The 19,586-nt window shown below is 37.7% G+C and overlaps 1 protein-coding gene across 2 annotated transcripts in view; it reads left to right on the forward strand.

Annotated features, from left to right (window-relative positions):
* CTTNBP2 (cortactin binding protein 2) overlaps positions 1-19,586 on the forward strand; it is a 191,432-nt gene that overhangs the window by 96,866 nt on the left and 74,980 nt on the right. For both annotated transcript variants that reach the window (XM_072652951.1, XM_072652952.1), the window contains exons 6-9: positions 635-734; positions 2,897-3,047; positions 9,007-9,261; positions 17,597-17,714. In XM_072652951.1, coding sequence (XP_072509052.1) covers positions 635-734; positions 2,897-3,047; positions 9,007-9,261; positions 17,597-17,714 — 624 coding nt within the window. The remainder of the gene's footprint in view (positions 1-634; positions 735-2,896; positions 3,048-9,006; positions 9,262-17,596; positions 17,715-19,586) is intronic.

A 19,586-nucleotide genomic window follows, 5' to 3' on the forward strand; every position in this document is an offset into this window, starting at 1 on the left:
TAAACAAAAATAAGAAACAATTCCAAATGTTTCCAAGATAAATGTTAAACACTTCGAGGAATGCCGCAACACAAGATGATGCATAGTGCTTATACATAGTGAAGAGTTTTAGTTGGGTACACCAAAACATTTTCAATGAGATGCTTGTGATTAAAAAATCTACTAAACCATTATGTGAGAGATGGACTTTTCAGTTTAGGTGACAGCTGTCTATACCTCGAGCTTCCCAAAGAACCAGAAAAACATGTCGGGATGAGGGCGGGAGGTAGGGAATGGGGGGAGGCAAGATTTGTTAGTTGAATATTTATCTTTCAGTCCCTGCTACTTTCAACTGCAATCATAATTCTTTTAAAAAGTAATTAACACCAAAGGGAATTGTTTCAGATTCAAACAGATCTCCCATTTTGATTTAATGCTCAAGTCTGTCCTCATTGGGGAAGAGAATTTGGGTGTCCCTGGAAACGACTGCTAAGTAGGTTATGAGAAATCCATCATGACATGTTTATCAGAGGAATAGCTCATCCACAGGCCCTGTGGGCTTTAGAAAATATCCTTAGCTTGGATATATTTGGGGGAGGGGAGGTTTTAATTACCAATTAGAGGCATTAAAGTAGTTTTCTGTTAAAATCCTTAGACTGTGTGAGATTGCTGCTGAATGCAGAAGCACAAGTTAATACTGCTGATAAAAATGGCTTCACACCTTTGTGTTCAGCAGCTGCTCAGGGACATTTCAAGTAAGTGATATTCCAAGATTTCTCTCTTCTATGAAAAGAGCCCCTTCCTTCAATTTACATACACATTTGAGTTCTGGCCAAGTGTGAGTCAATACCAAACAAATATGAGGGCTTAAATTCAAAGAAATATGCCGAAAGGAACCAAAACTCCTTCTACTGTAGTATTTGAATAATAGTGTTATATACGAAGTATATAGATGGCTTAGTTCAGAATTTAATATGAATTTGAACATTTCTAAAACCATACCTATCATAGGTATTTTATGTTAGTATTTTCTCTTTTGTAGTGAGCGCTGAAAGATGTTGAGAGGGCTTGTCAAGTTAAAATCACTTGCAGTATCTTTTTAAGGAAAAGAAAGATATTTATTTGCACTGAACTTGACCTTCAAAGTACTTGTGATTGTGGGACAGTGGTTGATGAGCACTTAAGGTAGTAGATATTTTGTTCAGAATTACATCCCAAATACTCATCCTATTTTGAGCTTTTATTTTTAAACCATGAAACAGGAACTTGACTTCTGAAAGGGGGTCAGCATAAAGCCAGAAGCAATAATTACGCATTCCCCAAAATACATATGACCTTAGGAGTTATTGCTTCTGTAAGCTTATTAGGCCAGTTGAATAACTGGTATAATTTAGGGTAAATATTTTTATCCTGAAAATAGAATACAATTTTTCACCCAGCTTTCTCTGTATATTCTGGCTCTAAGTCGATGGTCCTTACTGTGAAAATAATGGGAACATAAACTTTTCTGTTCTTTATGTTTGCTAAAGATTGCTTTAGAACTACTTTATTCGTGCAACTTGGAATTTTGAATTTGAAGTACAAATTCTTATTTCCTGTGTATATTAGCTAATATTTTTAACTTCATGAAGATTTCAAAAGGTAGTTCCTTTAAGGTCTATCTTGAGTTATTTTCCAGACCTTCTACTATATCCTGACCTACTGAAATTGACCTTACAGAGACTTTGAAAATCAGTCATATGGAAAGATCACAGGGATGTTGGGGGTATAAAAATTCAACTCAATTTAACAAAAGCTCCTACTATTTGCAAGACACTTCTAGGCAAAAACTGAAATGTCTCCTACCTTTAAATAGTATACTGAATGGGGGGATACAGTAAGGCATGGAAGTACAAAGCAATTTCCAGGGGGAAAGAGAACTAACAATTGGGCAGATCTAGGAAAAGGCCATTAGTCAGGGGCCATCTGATCTGTGTTTGGAAAGAAGCTAGGGATTTGTGTCCCAAATGGGACTTTCTTGTCTCCTCCAGTTACTTCGAGTTCCTGCCTCCTATGTTATGGGCTATGATCTCTGTAGCAGCCACAGTAGCAGTTACCTTTAGGACTATAGCAAAAAGTTCACACATCGTTGTGTTGAGAAGATAAATATATTTATAAGAATAGGACATAAAACAGCTTACGTACCAAGCATTAATCAGTAAACAATACAATGCCAAGTAAAGGAGTTCAGCCATGGGTAGTGCTGGTACTAAAAAGGTTTAATGAATGTCTTTTCAACTTTATAAGAGACCCATCTAGAATTTACATGGTCTTCTCTTGATTCTCAGAACTCAGCCCTACTCTTTAAGGAGCCAATGTCCTTTCCCTTTTATAGTGCAGTCATATGGTGGCACCCCTTATCCCCCATCCCCATCTCTCAAGTGATGTAATCAGCCTACTGACTTCTTAGAGGCTTTACTATTTTGAATTGCAAGCCATAAACTATTTCACACAATAATCATAAATTTAAAAAGGATTTTTTTCCTCCAAAGACTACTATTTTAAATATTGGAAAAAATGCAAAAAAAAAAAAAGTTATGATCCTAAAGTTTTTGGCCAGATTGTCACACTTTATCAGAGCTACTAATTTCACAGATTTTTTTTTTAATTTCACAGATCTAATTTTTTTTTAAGATTTTTTTCCCCAGCCTGAATAAAATACATTCTCCAGTTTTATTTTGGCTTATAACTATTTTGTGCCTGTTAATTGGTAATATGAAATTGATCATATGGCATATCTGACCATAAGCATCATATTAATAATGAATACATTTTAATACACCACTACTTGACATTGCTTTTTCATTTTAATGCCCTTACCATATAATGCATTTGCTTTCAAAGACAGAATTTTTTTTCATTCCATTTTTGTGTTTAGGTGTGCAGAATTACTAATTGCATATCATGCTGACATTAACCATGCTGCTGAAGGAGGACAAACACCTCTATACCTGGCCTGTAGAAATGGAAATAATGAATGTATTAAACTGTTGTTGGAAGCTGGAACAGACCGAAATGTAAAAACCAGTGTAAGTAAAAATTATTATTAATCTTATTTAATAGTAAAAAAAAAAAAAAAAGAACCTCATTTACATAGGGTTTACAAAGTTCTTTCCTAATAAAGTGAGTAGTACAGATATTATTCTCCTCATTTTACAAATGAGGTAACTGAGGCAAATAGAAGCTAAGTGACTTGCCCAGGGTCTATGCAGCTAGTAAGTGTCTGAAGGTTGGATTTGAATTCAGGTCTCCCTGACTGCAGGTCCAGCATTCTATCACCTAGCTATCCTTGGGATGAGTGTTATTAAAAAATTTTGAGTTGTAGGATGCACCACCACATCTTCTTACCAAGAGTTTAGTGATGTATCTGGGGCACTTTAGTGCTGGGAGGATGTTGTTGTGCCATAATAATTCAAATAAGAAAATATTTATTTTCTTATTTGCCTATGTAAAAGGCAGTGTACACAAGGATCAAACAACTTTCTCTCACTTTACAAAATTGACAGTCCCGTAGGTTCTTAAAGTGGGCAAAACCACCCCCTGGGGATGTAAGAAAGATGGAGAGTGGGGGTCAGTAGTAGCCTCAGGTGTATTTGAGGGATGTTGAGTAAAAATAAGGGGGTGATGGACACATAAGGAAAGAAGAGAAAAGTTTGAAAAACCATTGGTACATGTTTCATCTGTTTTGTAACAGAGTTAAAGTACTAGTGATTACATTATTTTCCAAATAAACATACAAAATACAAATTATAACTACTCAATGGTCAAGTCTGCCGACAGATCTTAACAAGCAAGTGTTGGCAGGCAAGCTTGTCATGCATTGTTGGCAAGCCCAGCATGCATTGGCAGGAATATGTGTGTGTAATGACTTGTTTACAATACTGTATGGTTACATGATGCAATATTCTGTCATCAGAATTTCAATGCAGAAAAAAACCCACAAATTTAAAATGAATTATTAAGATGCACCATTTAAAAAAAAAAAAGAAATATTTTTTGGAAATGATGCAATTTGAAAAAACAATTGCTAAAGGGTTAAAGAAACTAGATTTCCAGGGGAGCAGTGAATAATTTTTTTAAAATGGGGTGGTAGGCCAAATAAGTGTGGGAACCTCTAGTGAGGATATAACATGAAGAAATCTAAGTATAAAACAAGATAAAATACAATAGAGGCAAATAGAGTAGTATTATTGTTCTTGTTAATTCTTCTTGGAAAATTCTGTGAAGAACAGATCCCCTTCAGCTGGGGGAAACAGAAGATTTCATGTAGGAGCTGGCCTGATCTGTCCTTTTAAGGAACGGAAGCTAGAGAGGAGGAAGGAGTCATTTCCAGGTATAAAGGATATCTTCTCTGAATACACAAAGGAACGAGGAGGCAGAATGATCTATTGGAGCAGCTACTAGAAGTTCCCTATTACTAGAATGAACAGTGCACAAAGTATATGAAATAAGGCTGGAATTGTTGATGGAAGAGAGAGACTAAAAAAAGGTGTGCTTAAATATTGTAATGTTAATTAGAGTTAGAGATCTTCCCCTGCCCAGTAATAGGCCTCAGGTGGAGCCCATTAAGCAAAGCTTGAAATGGGGGAGGCTTGTTTTGTAGGAAGGTCCAAACCTTTTGTTAATTTCTAATGAGATACTGGGTCACTAGGGTCCTGATGCCCTCTGGCTCTGAAATAGATATATAGATATAGATATATAGATATATATAGATGTTCTGAGGTGAGGTTTTGCTTTGGGGCTTACTCATTGGAAGAATATTCATGTGATTTGACCAGACGGAGACTCTGGGTGGTCTAGAAACTATGTATGTAACGGTCAGACAGTTGGATCTGTCTGTTGGTCTGTGATGTATGTATTGCTTATGGTCAGACAGAAGCCCTGTCTGTTGACCTTTATTTCTCTGCTTGTATTTTCTCTGTTGGTATATGTGATTAAAGAAGACTGTTGACCCCTCAAAAGTTGCTTTCCTTTTAGAAAAGTAGATTTAAGAACCTGTACTAGCAGGCCATCCTGGATGTGTCAGGGGGCTTGCTGCTACACTCTAACTTAGGGATTTTGTTCATGGCCTCAAAGGAAACCAAAAGTGTAATACATGGTATTTGATGGTTAAAGAACTGGATGTAGAGTTGAGAAGACCTGGATTCAAGTCCTGTGTCAGACACTTAGTAGATGCACTACCCTGAGCAAGTTATTTAATCTTTCTGGGCTTCAGTTTCTTTATCTATAAAAAGAGAGAATTAGAATCAGTGGCCTCTTCTGTTCTTTCTAGGTCTAAATCTATGATCCTATGATGTTACGTGGTCATGCATGTACATTTGGGAGATTATTTTGGTAACTGTGTTGTGAAGGATGAACTAAAAAAAGGGCGACTGATTAGTAAACTGATGAGACCCTAGGCTAATGAAGTACTAAAGGGAAATGGGGAGTGGAGCAGAGATGAAACATGAGAGGTAGAATGAACAGATCTTGATAATTGATTGAATGTGGGAAGTGAGGGATAAAAAAAGAGCCCCAAGTGAGTATATGGTATCAAGTTCTAAGCTAATGAGAAGTGGGTATGTCTAGGGAGAGAAGTCAGGGCTGAACTGTAGATTTTAATTCACATATTCTGTAGATGTCTTTCAGTAGGGTTTTTAGAATTTTGATAATTTCACTTTATTCAATTTCCTTTCTTTTGTAATCTAGTCTATGATGGTTACTTCTGGTGGTTGTCGTTGTTCAGTCATTTCATCTTTGTGACCCTGTTGGAGGGTTCCCTTGGCAGAGATCCTGGAGTAGTTTGCAAATTTCCTTCTCCAGCTCACTTTACAGATGAGTGGAGGCAAATAGGGTTAAGTGACCTGCTCAGGGTCACATAGCTAGTAAGTGTCTGAGTCCAGATTTGAACTCAGAAAGAAGAGTCTTCTTGATTTCAGGCCCAGCACTCTACTAGCTCTGTGACCCTAGGCAAGTCACTTAACCCTGTTTGCCAACATCTTTGCCAAGAAAACCCAAATGGAGTCACAGTCAGACATGGCTGAAAAAGGACTCCCCACAGCAAACAACAACTCTATTTGCGGCATCACCTGGCTACCCTATTAATCCTGCCTTACAAAAGGAAAGTAAATTAACTATATGATGATTATATGAACAATTATGTATTATCAAACTTTCTTAGTTTTGGAGAGCTGGTCAACCCATACAGTCATGGAAAATATTAATGAGGTGTTAACCAGCTTGAGGGTAAAGAAGCTGAAGCATCTAGAAAGATGAGGCAGTACAAGCAATGGGGCTGAAGGGAAACAATGAACTCTCACTTTGGCTTTTTAATATAAGGACATCAAAGGACACTGGAAGATGGAATGTTTTTTTTTTCCAGGAGCAGCTGTCTTGCCTTTGATATGGTAATTCAAGACAGAGTTAACATAGTACCTTTTGAAAGAAAAGGGTTAATGAACAAGGACTGATCTCTCACCCCCACCCCACCCACAGAAAGTAATAGCTTATCTTTCTGTAAATCTTGAGGGTTTACAGAGCACTGGCATACATTATTTCATTCATATAATAACTCTCCGCTAAGGTAGATCCTGCAGGTATTACCTGTGTCTTACATATAGATGAGGGACCTGAGGCTCAGAGCAGCCCACACTGCCATGAGTACAAGCCCTGACACCACGTTGCTCCAGGGGTTGGATACAGCACTCTGCACTGTGCCTCGCTGTTGGGAACAGGATTAACAACTTGACAGAGATGGAGTCATGAAGTTTTATTAATTGCCTGGAGTGTGAGGGATGTTGACTTATTTATTTAATTCCCCTCTTGCTTTGGTCTTTTCTTATCTGTTGATTTTGTCTGGGATTTTCAGCTGAAATGGCCTAGAGAGGTGAAAACATCCATTTTCAGTTTCTATTAACAAGCATTTATTAATCACCTAATATGTACCAGGTGCTGAACTGAGTGATTATTTGGGGGGGGGAGGGGGAGGCGAGGCAATCAGATTTAAGTGACTTGCCAAAGGTCACACAGCTAGCAAGTGTTAAGTGTCTGAGGCTGGATTTGAACTTGGATCCTCCTGACTTCAGGGCCTGTACTTTATTTACTTTGCCACCTAACTGTCCCTAGAGATTTAAAAAAAAAATCCTTAGTTTTTTCCCTCAAAGAACTTAGATTCTACTCTGGGGAAGAATACAAGATGTGTCCAGATAAATAATAATAAGATAATGTAAATGAAGACGTGAAGGTGTATCACAACATTTTAGTCTTGAGATGGGCCTCCAAGATCATCAAAGCTAGCCTATACCTGAAAAGAGATCTTCTGCTTGAAGACATTCAGGAGTAGGGAACTCCCTCCTTATTCCAGCTGCTCATTCCAGTTGTGTAGAGTTCACCTTCTTAGAGAGATTTTCCTTATGTTAAAAAAAAAAGTGTATTCACTGCTCTTAGTTCTGCCTTCTGGGGCACAGTAAAATCAGTCAAATCCTTCTTAACTACCCTTCAGATACTTGAAGACACCCACAGCACATGAACACCATCTTTTGATCAGGCTAAACTTCCACAGTTCCTTCAACTGCTTCTTAGGCTGCATGGTTTCCAATCCCTTCAGCATCCTGGTTGCATTTCCCTGGTTGTCTTCTCATTTGAAAATGTTCGTGGCACCTAGAAGTGAACACAATTGTTGAGTCATGTTAATCATGTCCAACTCTTTGTGACTCCACCTTTGGGGTTTCCTTGGCAAAGATACTGGAGTAGTTTGCCATTGCTTTTTCCAGCTCATTTTACAGATTAGGAAATTGAGGCAAATGGAATTGAGTGACTTTTCAAGGGTCACACAGCTAATAAGTGTCTGAGGCTGGATTTGAATTTAGGAAGATGAACCTTCCTGACTCCAGGCCCAGGCTTTCTATCCACTGCATCATCTAGCTACCCTCCACTCAGTGCAGCAGTGCTAATTCAGATTCATTGTTCTCTTGAGAGAGTATCTGTTTTTCTTATATAGGTACATCATCCTTTGAAATGCTTGCATGTCAAGGGTTCTTTTTACTTAGAGTGTAATGAGAGAGCAATCCAATCCCTATCCCCTAGGAGCTTGACATGTCAAATGTGTAATCTTTGATGGGTGTTGTCTCCACTTGTGAAAAAAGATCAAAGCCCATAAGAAAGATATCTTCTTTTCTTGTGTAATTATTGTCCACATCTTTTCCTCAAGCTTTCAAAGAGGGTCCACCTCATATGCTCCTGGTGTACTTCACCTAGGCCTTTTAATATTTTGTGCCTACTACTTAAATGAGTGAACTGATAGTCATCTTTTACTGGGAGCCCACCTCCTTTTCTTGTCACACTTGTCTCAGTGAAATATTTTATTCCAGTCCTCACCTACAAAAAATCATTGACAATATGGTGCATCTCTCCCTTGTCCTTTGAGTTGCATTTGGTTATAGTTGTGAAATTTATCATTAATTAGCAAATCGAGTATATGTGCATATGGACATAAATTAAGTGCCTTGGAACTTTACTATAAAATTATCCTTGGGGTCCATTCCCTGTCAATCACTACTGTTTATAAAGGGGACTAGTTTATAACAATGGAGAATTTTCATCCATGAGTAAATGATACAAATATCCCTTGGATAGAACCTAATAATCCAGTCTTAATAGCAAGTTTTGCTTTTAAAATAGGGTAAGATTCCAGCATGTCATATACAACATACACTAGACAAATACAGCATCAAAAAATGCATTCATTCACCAAATTGTTCTCTAATGGACTTCTTTGTCTGAAGTGGAAATAGTAGACAATTTATATCATAGCAAAATGGAAAATATAACTAACCAAGGTCAAATCACTTTTCTTCGCCCGATCCTGCTAGACATGGTTGGTACTAGTGCTTTTTCCTGCTTGCAGACTCATCCTAAATGCTCATTAAAGGTGAACATGGAACAAGGCTGTTATGAGTAGTATAATATACTATTGTATAAATTTTCCCCACCTTGAATTTTTATTTGCAGGATGGTTGGACCCCAATTCATGCTGTTGTAGATTCTGGTAATGTGGATGGCCTGAAGCTCCTTATGTACTATAGGGTACCTGATAATGGAAACCTTCTGAGTGATCTGGAGCCCGATTCAGGCTTCTTTGACTTGGATTGCAGAGAGGAGAATTCCGACTGTCAAGCCAAGCCTGTCGTTTCTACAGATCTCATCAACCATGCTGACAAAGAAGGCTGGACTGCTGCCCACATAGCTGCATCAAAAGGCCTTAAGGTGTGTTCACTTACTCCCACTTTTCTTAGACTCTGGGGGTTTGTTGGGGATCACATATTTCTACATGTTTATATTAAATGTTTCGAGATGGTGTTTTTGCAGGTTACTTTTAGGGAGTTAAAGAAAATTTCCCTTCTTGGCATCCAGCACACATTTATGGAGGTGGTAGCATGGAGGAAAGAGAATAAGAAGCAGAACCCTTCCTTAAGTCTCCTCCTCTTCTTGGAATTTGTGGGTAGAGTTTTCCGTGGGAAATGTGTGGGCTATTTGGACATATTTCCTAAGGTTCATAACATGGGAAAAAATATCCAGATCAGACTGAGGTTGATTTTTAGAAGTTGAGATTCCTGACAGCAGAATTGTGATGTGGCCAAACAGAAGGATTCCGTTTGGGTTGGAGGCTTGTGTTTTCCTTCCTTCTCCTTCCATCACTCCCTGGTTGTGTGTTTCTGAGCACAGTTACATACATTTACTGGGATTCACTAAAAACATAGATGATCTCTCTTCTCAGGTGAGTTGGTGTTATTATGAGATGTTCCATGAGCATTTTGGAAGAAAAGCAGTGGTTTAGTTTAAGGTGCTGGTATCAGTTGACAGCAGTCCATTCTTTAGTCATTTTTTCAGATCAAAAGTCATGAAAATGGTAGGCCATCAGTAAATGCCCAAATTATTGAATATAAAATAATTAAACTGTGTGAATGTCAGAGGATTCAAGTGAAGTTTTTGGAGGAGGGAATTAGAATGAAAATACATATTGATTCAATAATGATGATCATTTCTACTCCCATGTAGAATTTTCCACAAGTCTGTGAGTGCTCCCTCATTAAAAGGTTACTGTATTTTTAGTTTAGGGGACAGAATTTTAAAACTATTGTTATTGTTCAGTAGTTTTAGTTGTGACCCTATTTTGTGGTTTCTTGATAGACATAACTGGAATGGTTTGCTATCTTCTCCAATTCATTTTACAGATGAGGAAACTGAGGCAAGCCAGATTAAGTGATTTGTTCAGAGTCACACAGCTAATGTCTGAGGTCGGATTTGAACTCAGGCCCTGCACTCTATGCACTGTGCCACCTAGCTTCTGTTTACCAATGCATAAATCTTCAGATGGTGATACATAATAACTCTTTTACTGTGGAATATTCTTCTTTCAACATCAGTTTCGTATTCTTTTTGGGGGGTATAGGGAGTGTGTTCTGAACCTATTTATAGTCAGCTGAAACCTCTGAGCCCTTTCTCAGAACAGTGTTTTTAAATTCATAGATTTACAAAATAAAATACATAGTATTATTAAATATATTTACCTTATAATAGGTATGTAACACAATTTTGTAAGAGGTAGAAAGGAGGGATGTAAATGGTAGAATTTGAAGACCATAAAGCATAAAAATTTAAAGCATCATAAAGCTTCAGCGTGGGCAGGAACCTTGGTGATCATTTCACAAATGAGAAAGCTAAAGTCCCACAAGGTTCTACCTTATCTCAGATCATAGTTAGTGGCTCTTTCCATAACTATTTCCATGAATTCTCACTGCCTTCCATGTTGATTTAACCCCTTTGGGAGAAAGTATAAACATACTGCCTGTCTTGGGGAAAAATCTGACTGGGTTGAAGTAAGAAAGCTTTATCAACTCAAGAATAATTTATCGAGAATTAAGTGCCTCTCCTCTGGAAAAATTAAATATCTTTCTGACTGGGCATAACCAAAATATTTTGGTTGGATAGCATGGGCAAGTTGAAAACGTTATTTTTCTTTGTGGCATGCATTCTTTCATATCTATCAGGTCTTCTGCTAGAACTAGATTTTCAGGTGATTTAGTCTGTAGTGATTTCCTGTCCTCTCTTTTGAGCCATTGTTTGCATTTCTTGGGGTAAAGCTATGGATATGCCAAATAACATGATGTTTGGTAATAGGAATACTCCCCTAATATCCAGACCATTATTACTGTAGAGGGATTACTGACCTGATAACGGCATCCTTCACCTCACTTAAATGGAAAGGAGGCATAGCTATGTGTGTGTACATACATATCCCCAAATACCTTGAGGAAGTGATGGTACATTCTGTACTTTCTGATTTGCTGATGTATTTCCTGATGTTGAACCATGGCTTGGAGTCCTCAAGATTCCATTTTGCTAAATTCACTTGCATTTTCTCAAGACGTCTTGGGTCCTCAGTCTTTTTGTGCCTCAGACACATGGTAGGTAGAACAATGGACTTGGAGTTAGGAAGTTGTGAGATCAAATCTATCCTTAGACACTTACTAGCTGTGTGACCCTGGGCAAGTCACTTAAACTTTGCCTGTTTCAATTTCCTCAACTATAAAGATGAGGATAAAAATAGCCCCTATCTCCCAGGGTTGTTTTGGGGATCAAATTAGATAACATTTGTAAAGCATCTAACATACAATAGATACTTAATTCCTTGTTTCCTTCCTTTCTTCCTTCTTCATTCCTCTCTCATTCCTATTGATCACGTACTCTTCTGATAGGCTAATTATTTTTTTTAGCTTTACATAACAATTTTTAAAAATTCTCCCATTTTTGAACATATTCCACTCCTTTTGCTCTCTTCCTCTGACTTCCTTACTCATCTTGCCTTACTCTTCTCAATTCCATGATCTTGTCTGTCTCTCCTATCACTCCTTTGCAGAGAAATCATTCCACTTTTGTGGTTTCAGTTAGCTACTCAGTGCTCATGAGTTCCAGATCTTTATCTCTCCAGAATTAAAAAATCTGATTCATGCTTCAAATGTATGTTTCCAGTTGTGTAGAGAGAACTGTAGGCTTAGCCTATTGTTACCTTAGACTCAGTATGCCCAAAACAAGATTCATCATTTCTCAAAACTGCAATCCATCAAGGCACGGCCCCACCCTAACTTCCAGCTTTCTGCCAGAGAAATCATTGTTTTTTTCCAGTCTTGCAAGTTAGATATATTGAAGGATTAAGAATAGTTGGCATTTTCAGAGTGGCTTACATTAATTATTTCATATCATTCAATTCTGTGAGTATAAGTAATGTGATAGGGTAGAAAGAGTAAGCCAAACTAAGGTTCTGAAGACTTGAGTTTGAACTTTAGCTTTGCTAGTAACTAGCTGTCTTTCATGTCTCCATATACCAGAGGTTAGACTACATGACTCTCAGGTTCTTTATAGCTCTAAAAAAGCTATGAATCTATATTTTGGGATTCTACAGATATGGAAACTGAGGCACAAAGAGGTTCTATGCCTAGAATGCATTTCCTTCTCATCTCTACCTCTTAGATTCCTAATTTCCTTGAAAAGTAGGCTTAAGTGGTATCTTCTACATGAAATTTTCCCTAATTTTCTCCAGCTGCTGGCATCTTCCCCTAAAAAAAATATCCATATATTATGCATACATTTTACGTAGAATGTAAGCTCCTTAAGAGCAGGGACTGTTTCATTGTTGTATCCCCAGTACCTGGCAGATGTGATAATAGGTGTTTAATAAATGCCTAATGATGGGAAGAGGTGAAATGCCTTGCAAAATTGATGCAACCAGTTAGTGGCAGAGACAGGATCCAAACCCAGATTTTCTGACTCCATTGCCTATGCTCCTATTGTACTATAGCTCCTCTGTCCTTTGACTTTCCTCTTTCTTTCATCCTCTACATTCAGCCTTGTCTTTAAACGTTCTGACTGTTCTTTCACAATATATCTTGGACCCACTTCTCCCTCTCCATTCTGTATCTTTTTCTATCTTCTTTCTCCTAGTAAAAGGCAAAATTGTTGATGGTAGGGGCTGTTCTTTATTTTCCTTTTGTCTTTCTATCCCCAGGACCTAGAACAATGCTTGGCACATAGTAGGCATTTAATAAATACTGGTGAGATGCTTATCAAGTTGAAGTGAACCAACTTAGAGCAGCCTTTCACTGCATGCCTCACCCCCTGGAGCAGCCCCCAGCAGACTTCACAGGGTTTTCTTTGTCTTCTCCCTTCCATCCCATCCTCCAGATCACTGATAACCTAAGATTTATTAACCATTGTTTTCATCGTATTGGTCTTCTCTCCTCGAACCAGCTCCTAACGCATGACCTTACCTAGAGCTGGGGTTCATTAAATGTGTTTTTGAACTGAGTCTGTGGTTGTGCCCTGTTGCCTTGTGTACTGAGTCCACACTTCTCTGTGTGGTCTTCAAAAATCCTCTGTAATTTGTCCCCACACTATCTTATCTAAGCTTATGTCCCACTACTGCACAATGGATAGAGTTATGCCTGGAGTCAAGAAGACCTGAGATACAGCCTTCAGAGTGACCCCAGGCAAGTTTCCTTATATGTAAAAATAGGGATAATCATAACAGCTACCCCCCCAGAGTAGATGTGAGAATAAAATGAAATAGTGCTTATAAAGGACTTTTCAAACTTTAAGCACTATATAAAATTAGATTTATCATCATCATCGTCATTCTGCATTCTTCTTAAGTATAAAGTATTTCTGACTGATTAGCACATAGCAGCTTGTATAACTTGTGATTGGCAGCAATCCTAACACAATGAATTGAAACACTTCTCTGCTAAAAAAAAGAAAGAAAAAATCTCCATTTTTGAAAAAATGGTCTTGTCTGAATATTATGCTCATTTCCATATCCATACCTTTGCTTTAGAATCTGTCACCACCTTGAATGCCATCCCCTTCCTATCTGTCCACTGACATCCTACCTGTAAGTCAAATCCTGTATCTCTGTATAAGTCACCAACTAGCTGAGTCTATTCTGACTTCCTCTCCCTTCCTTAAACTCCTGTTATGAATCAGTATATGAAATTTAACCCGTGGTTTTTTTTTCGGTTTCTAGAATTGTTTTTCTAAGTCAATCATGATATTGTGAGGATGGACAGACACCTTGTGGTATTTTGGTATATCCAGAAGAGCCAGGAGAAGTGCTGAATACTTTAGTGCTACATCATTCAAGAAATATTTGGTCAGCAGCTAGGTGATGCAGTAGATTGTGTGCTGGGCTTGGAGTCAGGAAGACTTATCTTCTTGAGTTCAAATCTGGTTTTAGACACTCACTAGCTGTGTGACCCAGAGCAAGTCACTTAATCCTGTTGGCCTCAGTTTCCTTATTTGTAAAATAACCTAGAGAAGGAAATGGAAATCACTTTAGTATCCTTGCCAAGAAAACTTCAAATGAGGCCATCAAGAGTTGCCCATGGCTGAAACACAACACTTGGTAAATGACAATTGATGTCAATAGCAGGTTTTGAAATTTGGATGTGTGTTTCTATCTCTACCGCTGACTTTTTAAAATATTTGTTTATTTTTAGTTTTTAAGATTCTCTTTCATGAATTTAAATTATCTTCTCCCTCCCCTCCATGCTTCCCAAGATGGTATGCAGTTTGATATAGGCTCTCCAGATACATTCTTAATTAAGCATATCTTCATTTTAGTCATGTTGTATAGAAGAATTAGAATGAATGGGAGGAACCATGAGAAAGAAAAAACAAAACAGAACAAAACAAAAGAGAGAAAATAGTATGCTTTGATCTAGATTCATTCTCCACATGTCTTTCTCTGGATGTGGATGACATTTTTCATCATGAGTCTTTTGGAGTTGTTTTAGGTCCTTGCATTGCTGAGAAGAGCCAAGTCTATCAAAGTCAGTTATCACATGCTGTGGTTGTGTACAATGTTCTCCTGGTTCTGCTCACTTCATTCAGCCTCAGTTCAGATAAGTCTTTCCAGGTTTCTCTGAAGTCCACCTGCTCATCATTTCTTATAACACAATAGTTTTCCCTTACATTCATATACTGCAACTTGTTCAGCCATTTCCCAATTGATGGGCATCCCCTTAACCCAGTTCTTGGTCACCACAAAAACAGCTGCTGTAAATATTTTTGTACATGTGGGTCCTCCCATTTTTATGATCTCTTTGGGATACAGCCCTCAAAGGGGTATTTCTGGGCCAAAGGGTATGCACATTTTTATAGCTCTTTGGGCATAGTTCCAAATTGCTCTCCAGAATGGTTGGATCAGTTCACAACTCTCTCAACAATGAATTAGTGTCCCAATTTTCCCACATCTTCTCCAGCATTTATAACTTTCCTGTTTTGTCATGTTAGCCAATATGATAGGTGAATGTGCCACTGACTTTTTGAGCTGTCTGATCAATCAATAAATTAGCAAGCAACTTATGAATTAATTTATTATATGCCAGAACTAAACCCTGGGATACAAAGAAAAGGCAAAAACAGTCCTTTGCCCTTAAAGAACTTAGATTCTAACGAGAGAGACAACTTTTAAATAGAAAGTACATAAAATATAGAGAGTAGATAAAATATAGCCTTAAAGGGTAAGACTTTAGCAGCTGGGAGAGATTATTTATCCCTCTCTTTCTCAGTCTGTAATGAGATCTCTTCCACCTACTAGAATTTTATAAAAATGAAAGTTGACCACTTTGGAACTTAAAGATGTTGAAGTCCTCATATAAAGATTCATCTTTCATTCTTTCTGTTTGCATTTTGAAAGGATCCCACCCAGAACTATCTTCAGCCTTAAATGTTAATTAAACACCTACAATATACAGATGGGCAGCTAGGTGACACAGTGGATATAGTACCACACCAGACCTGAGTTAGAAGAACCTGAGTTTAAATCCAACTACATGCACTACCTGTGTGACCCTGGGCAAGTCACTTTACTCTGTTTTCTTCAGTTTCCTCATCTGTAAAATGAGCTGGAGAAGGAAATGGTAAACTACTCCAGTACCTTTGGACAGCTAGGTGGTGCAGTGGATAGAGTGCTGAGCCTGGAGTCTTCCTAAGTTCAAATCTGGAGCCAGATACTTACTAGCTGTGTGACCCTGGGCAAGTTGTTTAACCTTGTTTGCCTTAGTTTCCTCATCTGTTGTTGTTTACCCTTTGTTCTTGAAGAGGACCATGACATCAGGGAGATGATAACATGACATGCAAATGAATTGGTTTTAAGTGAGAGAGGACTGTGCAAAGTCATCAGCCTCACTTTCTCCTCCAGAGCCATCTGGGTCTAGTGGCGAGACATAAATCAGGACAACTGGAGATGGCCCTAGATACAGTGGGAAACCTGTTATTGGCTGATCAATCTACATTAGCTATCGTTATTATTAGTGTTGTTCTACATGATATCTAAGATATCCTCCTACTCTAAAACTAAGACCCTATGATTTCTAAAGGAAATAAAATACACAGAAAAATAATTCTTCACTAGAATCCTTAAGTAGAAAACTTGCACTAGAATCTCAAAAAAGTTGATGCATTCCCCAAATTGCCATACACTTATGAACCTTTTTTTTAACCATAGATATTGTGGTCCATTGACAGAGAAATTCCAATGATCATCTAGTCACTTGAAGGGGAACCATTTTGTGGGGGGGGGGGGCACAACCTTAAAATCCTGCCATATAGGTAGTCACTTACTTGACCTAAGCATAAGATTGAACTTATGCTGTTGTTTCTCGCATCATACCAGAGAAAGATAACATCATTCATTGTAATTCACAAAACATTCAGAGTAAATGTGAAATTTATGATAATAGCATGCCAGTATCATAGATCCAAAGTCATAAGATTTTAAAATGTTTATCAAATTTAACTGCCTTCTTATCTGTGAAATGAGCTGGAGAAGGAAATGGCAAATCACTCCAGTTCTTTTGCCAAGAAAATCTCAAAGAGGGTCACAAAGTCAGACACGACTGAAACTATTGAACATTGACACAATATACAGGGAACATCCTTCTAAGTGATGAGGAGAGCACAACCGATGTAGGAAGACATAGTTGATCGCTTCATGAATACAAGCAACATCTTTTGTGTCCCGATCTGTTGTAGCCTTCAGAAGGCATGCGAATGTGAAGCATAGTGTTGTGGGTTTTGTCTGACAAATGCAGATATGTTTATAACAGTTGTATAGAGAACCACCACGAGTCAGGTAGCAGAGATAGTGGCAGGAGAGGCGTATACTACTGCTGCCAGCCTTCAGTTTTGTGTTACTATAGTACCACAGATCTCAAGACTTCTGCCTGGAGTCCTTGCTTGTTTTCTTAAGTTTTCTCATAAGTAAATTAGTAAGGATTCTCACTTAATCTTTTTTTTAATCACTTGAAACCTGCGAGACTTTTCCTGCAAAATTCATTTGATCCAATAATTCCCATCCCAGTGAAGTACCCCTTGCCTTCTCACTTCTGGCCTTTGTTGATGCTGACTTATTCTGCATATTCTGACAAGCTAAAAATGAGAGATTATCACAGTGACTTCCTCCCAGCAACTAGCTTTTCTCTTGGGAACGTAGCTCAAGCTAATTTCATTAGACTAGCAAGTAACTGAGCTCTTATCATTGCAGAACTGCCTAGAAATCTTATGTAGCCACGGCGGACTCGAGGCTGAAAAGAGAGATAAGTGCAATCGGACTGTGCATGATGTTGCTACTGATGACTGCAAGCATCTCCTAGAGAACTTGAGTGAGTGACACTGTATTTGTTCTCATGGTGAAGTATTTACAATCCTGGAGCCTAGGGGAAAATGGAAAGGATATTGATTCAACCACAGTTGTCTCATTTGCTTCTCATTGCCTGAATAGGTTGTTTGAACCCTAAGTGATACAAAACTATTTCATTGATTTTTAAATATGGCAGTTGCTTTCCATTTTTTTCCATAAAATAACTCTATTAGGATATTATAAAATGACTATTACAATAAATGCCTGCTGTTCATGCAGAGGTGAGTTTTTTTTTCCAGTAATCTAAAAATTGACTTCAGCCTAAGTAACGGCTACTGTTTATTTCTTGTTCCTATTCTGATTTCTTAATAAATGTTTGGATTTGTAATGTGACAGCAACAATGGCTAAGCAGCTTACTGCTGACTCACTGAAAGACCTTGGCCAAGTTGCTTCTCTAAACCTCAGTTTCCTCATCTTTAGAATGGAAGAATTGGACTACGTAATCTCTAAAGTGCCTAACAGGAATACATTAAGGAACTGCGAGCTCAGCGAGCAGAGAGTATGGAAACTCCCTCCATCTATGTACCTCAGAACCAGTTTTTGATTTAGTAAATATATCTTATGGAATTGCCCTCATAGGTGAAAAGTTAAGTGACTTGACCAGGGTTTCTCACTCCTCAACATTTATTTGTTAAGTTACTTATTTTAATTATTTAATTTTATTTAACATATTTATTTAGGCTCTTTGGTACCAGCATTATACTTGAATATCAATATATGGTTATTTTCTGGATTGCTTGGTTTCTTTTTTTTTTCTTTAATCTACACAATGTGGAAGAAGATCCTTATCTTTTGTAATTGCCCTCCTAACGTTTGTCATATCCCTTTCAATTTTAAGTATGTACAGTTTTTCTCTAATTTCTGCAATTTGGCCAGCTAGGTGGTGCAGTGGATAGAGTACCAGTGCAGAAGTCAGGAGGACCTGAGTTCAAATCTCACCTCAGACACTTGACACTCACTAACTGTATGACCTTGGGCAAGTCACTTAACTCCAATTGCCTCATCCTGGGTCATCTCCAGTCATCCTGATGAATATCTGGTCACTGGATTCAGATGGCTCTGGAGGAGAAGTGAAGCTGGTGACCTGCACAACCCTCCCTCACTCAAAACAAAGTCAGGTGCAAATCATGTCATTATTTCTTTGATGTCATGGTCTTCTTCAGCAATGAAGGACGAACACAATTTCTGCAATTTAGCAGCAGAGCAACATAATGACTTCCTGTTTTCATCTTTACCCTAAGTATATAGGTTTTTATTCTTTTGCTCTTTTAGAGGGTAAAAGATGAGGTCACATCTCTTCAAGGTGATAAAGCTATCGCTGTATGAAGTGACATAGAATGAGGAAAGCACATTCAAAAGGATAATATCTTTACAAATTATAATCATATAAATAATAACCACAGTGATTAACAAAATCGATAAAATATTCAGAAAATAAGAAGACATATAAACAAATGAGTTTGATATTTGTTGAAGTTAATTTTCACAGTTTTATTAAGCTATAAAGGGTAGGAGGTTGATTTTGAATACAGTTTTTTAATGTGTTGGGGGTTTTTCAAGGTTTATGTCCCAATGTTAAGTGTGTAATAAAACATTTCAAGAAAAGAGAACTTTGTCTTATTAAAGAGGAATTTTACAGAACACTTAAAAACAAACTACTTGGGGAGTAATAATGGAGAGAATGCAAGATTCTCTTTTTTAAATTCTTAGTTTTGCTATTAGAAAAACTTTCCTTAAAAATGTTTTTGAAATCTAGATTTCTGGGGCCTACTCATCTGGGGCACTGTTCGTTTTTAGAAGCTGAGTAAGCCTTTTATATAAATAGTAACCTCT

This window comes from Notamacropus eugenii, chromosome 3, assembly GCF_028372415.1.
Source record: "Notamacropus eugenii isolate mMacEug1 chromosome 3, mMacEug1.pri_v2, whole genome shotgun sequence".
In the NCBI taxonomy this organism is placed as follows: Eukaryota; Metazoa; Chordata; class Mammalia; order Diprotodontia; family Macropodidae; genus Notamacropus; species Notamacropus eugenii.